At 40.6% G+C, this 6000-nt stretch overlaps 1 protein-coding gene across 3 annotated transcripts in view; it reads left to right on the forward strand.

The window, feature by feature from the left end:
- The window catches only part of CDH11 (cadherin 11), a 140996-nt gene extending 138664 nt beyond the window's left edge, over nt 1–2332 (forward strand). For all 3 annotated transcript variants that reach the window (XM_079908740.1, XM_079908739.1, XM_079908741.1), the window contains one exon: nt 1047–2332. In XM_079908740.1, coding sequence (XP_079764866.1) covers nt 1047–1543 — 497 coding nt within the window. In that variant the 3' untranslated portion in view covers nt 1544–2332. The remainder of the gene's footprint in view (nt 1–1046) is intronic.
- The last annotated feature ends 3668 nt before the right edge of the window (nt 2333–6000 follow it).

Genomic DNA, 6000 nt, shown 5'->3' on the forward strand with positions numbered 1-6000 from the left:
GTGATGAAAGATAAAGAGTCAGCCAAGCAAAGAAAGTGAAAAAGAATGGGCCTGGTGAGGGTGCTGTTACAGAAGGCACAGGGGAAAGACACTGCCTGCTGAGCACTGGAAGCCGTTCACAGTCTGGTCCAGTGCAGACCCTCATCCCTGCATCTCAGAGTGATGGTGGACCCAGAGGGGCTCTCAAGTCACTTGCCAAATTCAGCCACAAACACTTTCTTCAATCTTGCTGAGTGTGTGGGCGAGTGTTCCAATGGAACATTGTGGGGAGGTGGGGGGGTTGATAGGGAATGAAACAGTGTCAGAGCTTTCCTTATAAGCAACTCTGCTTATTCATCCTACATGCCCTGAGTTTAGTGGAATCCCCTCTCCCAGGGAAGAGACAGTTACAGTGGTTTCATCTGGAGTTTCAGCTGATGCTGTTTCCCTGTATTCAGATAGAGAAGATTTGTCATTTGTCTCTTGGGGGTCTTTATAAACTACCCCTCTTCTATACAGTGGTCTGAAGAGAGTCTAGCCATGCTTATGATAAGATTTCTTATAAAGGTAGAGTAAGGTCAATGCTGACCCCACCTCAGAACTCTGGGCAGGGGCTCAGCACCTCCTGTAGAAAGTTAGGACCTCAAGTCTCTGAATGTCCTCATTTGTAAACTTTGGAGAGGCAGCTGTCTTCCTTTGCAAAAAGAAACAGGCATAACCCACTTTTAAGAGGCTGCAGACGGACACATTTAGAATCTTCCTAATTCTTCTGAAGATGACTTCTAAATAATGTTGGATTCATTTGTAAAAACTCAAAATAGTTCCAACTTGCCAGTTTGTTTGGATATAATATTTTCCTGGAAGCATTTTGCAGATGAAGAGCCAGGTGTAGGGCAACTTTGCACATCTTTGGGGATTCCAGGTAAAGCTCTCATTTCATAGACTGGTCCCAGTTCTGAAGCATGTGTACACCATGCTTTAAGGTAAGCAGAGTTTCCCTGGGAAAAGAATCCAGAAGACTGGGCTTAACCTATGCTTCCTTTCTTTTTCTTTTTTTCCCCCTGTAGTCATCGTAGTGTTGTTTGTGACACTGAGAAGGCAAAAGAAAGAACCACTCATTGTCTTCGAGGAAGAAGATGTCCGTGAGAACATCATTACCTATGATGATGAGGGGGGTGGGGAAGAAGACACAGAAGCCTTTGATATTGCCACCCTCCAGAACCCTGATGGTATCAATGGATTTATCCCTCGCAAAGACATAAAACCTGAATATCAGTACATGCCTAGACCTGGGCTCCGGCCAGCACCCAACAGTGTGGATGTGGATGACTTCATCAACACGAGAATACAGGAGGCGGATAATGACCCAACCGCCCCTCCTTATGACTCCATCCAGATCTATGGTTACGAAGGCAGGGGCTCTGTGGCCGGGTCCCTGAGTTCCTTAGAGTCGGCCACCACAGATTCAGACTTGGACTATGACTACCTGCAGAACTGGGGACCTCGATTTAAGAAACTAGCGGACTTGTACGGTTCCAAAGACACTTTTGATGACGACTCTTAACGAAAACGATACAAATTTGGCCTTAAGAACTGTGTCTGGTGTTCTGAAGAATCTAGAAGATATGTAAACAGGTATTTTTTTAAAACAAGGAAAGGCTCATTTAAAACAAGCAAAGTTTTACAGAGAGGATACATTTAATAAAACTGCAAGGACATCAAAGTGGTAAATACTGTGAAGTACCTTTTCTCACAAAAAGGCAAATATTGAAGTTTATCAACTTGGCTAGAGGAAAACCACTTGGCATACAAAATATTTAAGAGAAGGGGAAGTCTAACGGTGAACTCACAATGAAGGGAAATTGTTTATGTGTTATGAACATCTAAGTCCTTTTTTCTTCTTTTTTTTTTAAATTTGTCAAAGAAGCTTCCACAAAATTAGAAAGGACAACAGTTCTGAGCTGTAATTTCGCCTTAAACTATGGACACTCTATATGTAGTGCATTTTTAAACTTGAAATATATAATATTCAGCCAGCTTAAACCCATACAATGTATGTACAATACAATGTACAATTATGTCTCTTGAGTATCAATCTTGTTACTGCTGATTCTTGTAAATCTTTTTGCTTCTACTTTCATCTTAAACTAATACGTGCCAGATATAACTGTCTTGTTTCAGTGAGAGGCGCCCTATTTCTATGTCATTTTTAATGTATCTATTTGTACAATTTTAAAGTTCTTATTTTAGTATACATACAAATATCAGTATTCTGACATGTAAGAAATGTTACGGCATCACACTTATATTTTATGAACATTGTACTGTTGCTTTAATATGAGCTTCAATATAAGAAGCAACCTTTGAAATAAAAAAACGATTCTTTTTTAATTCTGGGTTTGATTCTTAACATTGAAAAAAATTATTTCTAATGACCCATTTATAATTCTAATTTAAGATATTTGTGATCTTTTAATAACTCTATTTATGATCTGTTGTAGTCTGCTGCTTTTATTGTTTATTTAAAATCAAATATGTTTTACAAATGTTTTTTCAGACAAGATTCTGTAGCATTGTTTAAAGCTCTTTTGTACATTCTCGGTGTTAGCTTCCTGACTTCTCTTCACACGCATCTTCTATAAAAGAAGGATGCTAAAGATCTAGGTCAGTCTATGATTTTGCAATACTTGTTATATAATATGCGTTTATCTTGTGTATCAGTAATTTGATGGTTATGAGAAACGAGTCCATGAGGGAATGAAACTATCAGAACTCTGAAGTTCAAGATGGAGATTTTATGCCCCATACCGAGCATTTGAGGGTTGGCGGGGTGAAGAGTCAAAAATATACATTTGCCACGTGTAGTTATCAGATCAGACCTCCAATGTTATTCTATTCTTCCTTACTTTGATCTTGCCAGGCTATCATAATGACCCTGCCAGCTGAAACTGCTTATTTTTCCTTTTATAATTTTAACTCCTCTTAAAACAATGTGGCATTCTAAAGTTTGATCAAAGAAAGAGCAATTCATTTCCAAACCTTGTTTTAAAATATGCTTTGGGCCATAAGCTCAGAATGAGGACAGGGACCATGGTGGCTTCTGAGGGTCAATGCCATTTGATCTGTGAGTATGCCTGCAGTCTCCTGCAGTCCCGTCTTGCTGCCTGGGGGTTGGGACTTCTGTGAAGGACACTTCACCTGCTCCGTAGGGCCAAAGGTCAAAACATAGCAATACTCGGGGAAAGGACACACAGGTTATGCTATGCTGTAAGTGCTTTTCCTCTTTCCCTTAGACAGAGGGCACACGCCTTCTCTATGATTGCAGATAATTTTTAGATTATCTTCTTTTTCTTTTTAACTTTATTGTGGGAGTTTGTTTCAAGCAATTTCTTGATATCCTGCTACATCCTATTTTTATGACTCAGTCAAAATGCATACAAAGAGAAATGTTTTGATGAAGTGCTCACTTCCATATTCCTTTGCATTTAAATCAAATTGTCTGAACACTTCAACGGAATAAATTCTGTGGACAATGTCACCTTGGAATCTTTCATTTCAGTGAAGGATTGCACACTCTCAAGACTTCCATAATTGCAGGTTTTGTTCATTTTTTATATGTTTTTTGTAATCCAAAGAATATTTTGCTAGATTTGCACAGATCTCCAGTTGAATTTGAAGTGAAGAAATAACTCAAAAGGAAAATGAATAGCACTGGGCCTTCTCTGGTGGCGCAGTGACTAAGAATCTGCCTGCCAATGCAGGGGACACAGGTTCAAGCCCTGGTCCGGGAAGATCCCACATGCTGTGGAGCAACTAAGCCTGTGAGCCACAATTACTGAAGCCTGCGCACCTAGAGCCCGTGCTCCGCAACAAGAGAAGCCACCACAATGAGAAGCCCGCACACCGCAAGTAAGAGTAGCCCCCGCTCGCCGCAACTAGAGAAAGCCCGCATGCAGCAACGAAGACCCAACGCAGCCAAAAATAAATTAATTAAAAAAAAAAAAAAGAAAATGAATAGCACTTAAACAAGTATACAGCTGTAAGGAAGCCTGTCACCGTGGATGATCCTTTTTTCTAGGAATGTATTTGGATTAGATTTGACAACTACAGTTTCACATTTTTTATGTTTAATTTTTTTTAAAAAAAAAAGGCTGTCTACTTTTCAATAGTTAAAAATACTTGTTTTTCTTTTTATCTTCTCTTTTTTACTTTAAGCCTCTATTGTTTGTAGAAGAACCCTCTTAGAAGCTTGGGAATAAAACGTCTTTCCCAACTAGTGGAGTCCTTTTTTCATTTGGAACATATTACCTTAAAAGCAATCTTAGTTTAAGTGGTCCTTCCTTATTTCAATATAAAGTAATCACTGCTTTATGACATGGATTCAGCTAAAGAAAGGACTCTGCTTTGTTATTCTTGTCCTTCAGTAGTAGGTATTGTTTCAATCATCATTCATTCACTCCTTCATTCACTCATCAAAATCTTATTTTGTAGACCCTGTGCTAGTTTCCCAAGCTTGCAGAATGAATCTTGCTTCCTGATGTGTTTCAGGCTTTCCAACCCTTTCCAAAATATCTATCCTTTTGCCTTGTAATCAGCTATTTACCTCTATGCCCACCCACCTCCCCAGACAATGCATCAGGCTATTTCCTCTCCTTCAGAGTTGAGGGAAGAAAATAAATAAAAGACATAATAGGATATGGTGAGATGTTAACTGTGAATGGAGGGTACGCCAGTCATGGCCTTTCTGGACAGATCTTGTGTTTAGCTAAGCTGCATTTTATACGCCACTGTTCCTGGCATGATGGAGAAAATAAGAGAGCAGATTATCTATATCACTTGGAGAACTCATTAAAAAGTACACATTCAAGTTGCCCAGAGAGTATAACCCTGTGTATAGGGTGACACCTGGTCAATAGTATTTGAAATTGCTCCTGGGTAATTATGCAACATCCTTCACCTCTTTTTGAGAGCCTCTGTAGGATAATGGGGGGTGAGTTGGGACCTCTGAGCAGAAGAGTGGACAAATCTAGCTGCCAGGCAGTGTGGCGGACAGATTAGGAGCATATAAACCCAGAGGCATGTCAGGAGGGTTATTATGAATGTCAAAATGTGATAGAAGTATCCAAAAATAATTCAGTAAATTGGTGATGGAAAAGAGGCAAGGCTTTGCTGTTTCTGCACTGCCACCAGCCTGGTCTAACCCATCATCATCTCTGACCTGAAGGACGAACACAGCCTCTTAGCTGATCTCCTGCTCCCAACTTCTCCACAAAGAAGCCAGAGGGATATGAACTCCCAACTCAGACCACATGACTCCATAACTTAAACCTCTTCACTGGCTTCCCAAAATCTTAAATATATGTCAGTTCCCTTACTTTATTGCTTTACATGATCAGCACCCTGCAAATCTCTCCAACTTCATCTTACTCCATTCTCCTATCAGTGCACTGTGATCCAACCACCTTGGCCACCTTTTAGTTCCTCATACAGACAAAATGTGCCCCCTTTTCCATCTAAAGTAGCTCACTCTATGTTGGTTTCCTTTGTATCAGTTACAACTCTGTAAACTTATTTTACTTATTGGCTTTTCCTGTATCTGTGAGTCTGACCACCCCACCAGAATGCAAGCCCCAAGAGGGCAGGGATCTTATCTTCTTGTATTCCCAGTTCTTTGCATTTTGTCTGAAACATATCAGTCAATACTTGAATGAGGGGCTTCCCAGGTGGTCCAGTGGTAAAGAATCTGCCTTCCAATGCAGGGGACACGGGTTCGATCCCTGGTCAGGGAATTAAGATCCCACACGCCACAGGGCAACTAAGCCCACATGCCACAACTATTGAGCTCGCACGCCTCTATAAGAGAGCCCGCATGTCACAAACTACAGAGCCCACAAGCTGTGGAGCCTGCGTGCCACAACTAGAGAAAGAAAAGCTGCATGCTACAACTGGAGAGAAGCCCACGTGCTGCAACAAAAGATCCCGTGTTCCTCAACGAAGATACCCCATGCCGCAACTAAGACC

Source organism: Stenella coeruleoalba (assembly GCF_951394435.1).
Source record: "Stenella coeruleoalba genome assembly, chromosome: 20".
NCBI classification, from domain to species: Eukaryota; Metazoa; Chordata; class Mammalia; order Artiodactyla; family Delphinidae; genus Stenella; species Stenella coeruleoalba.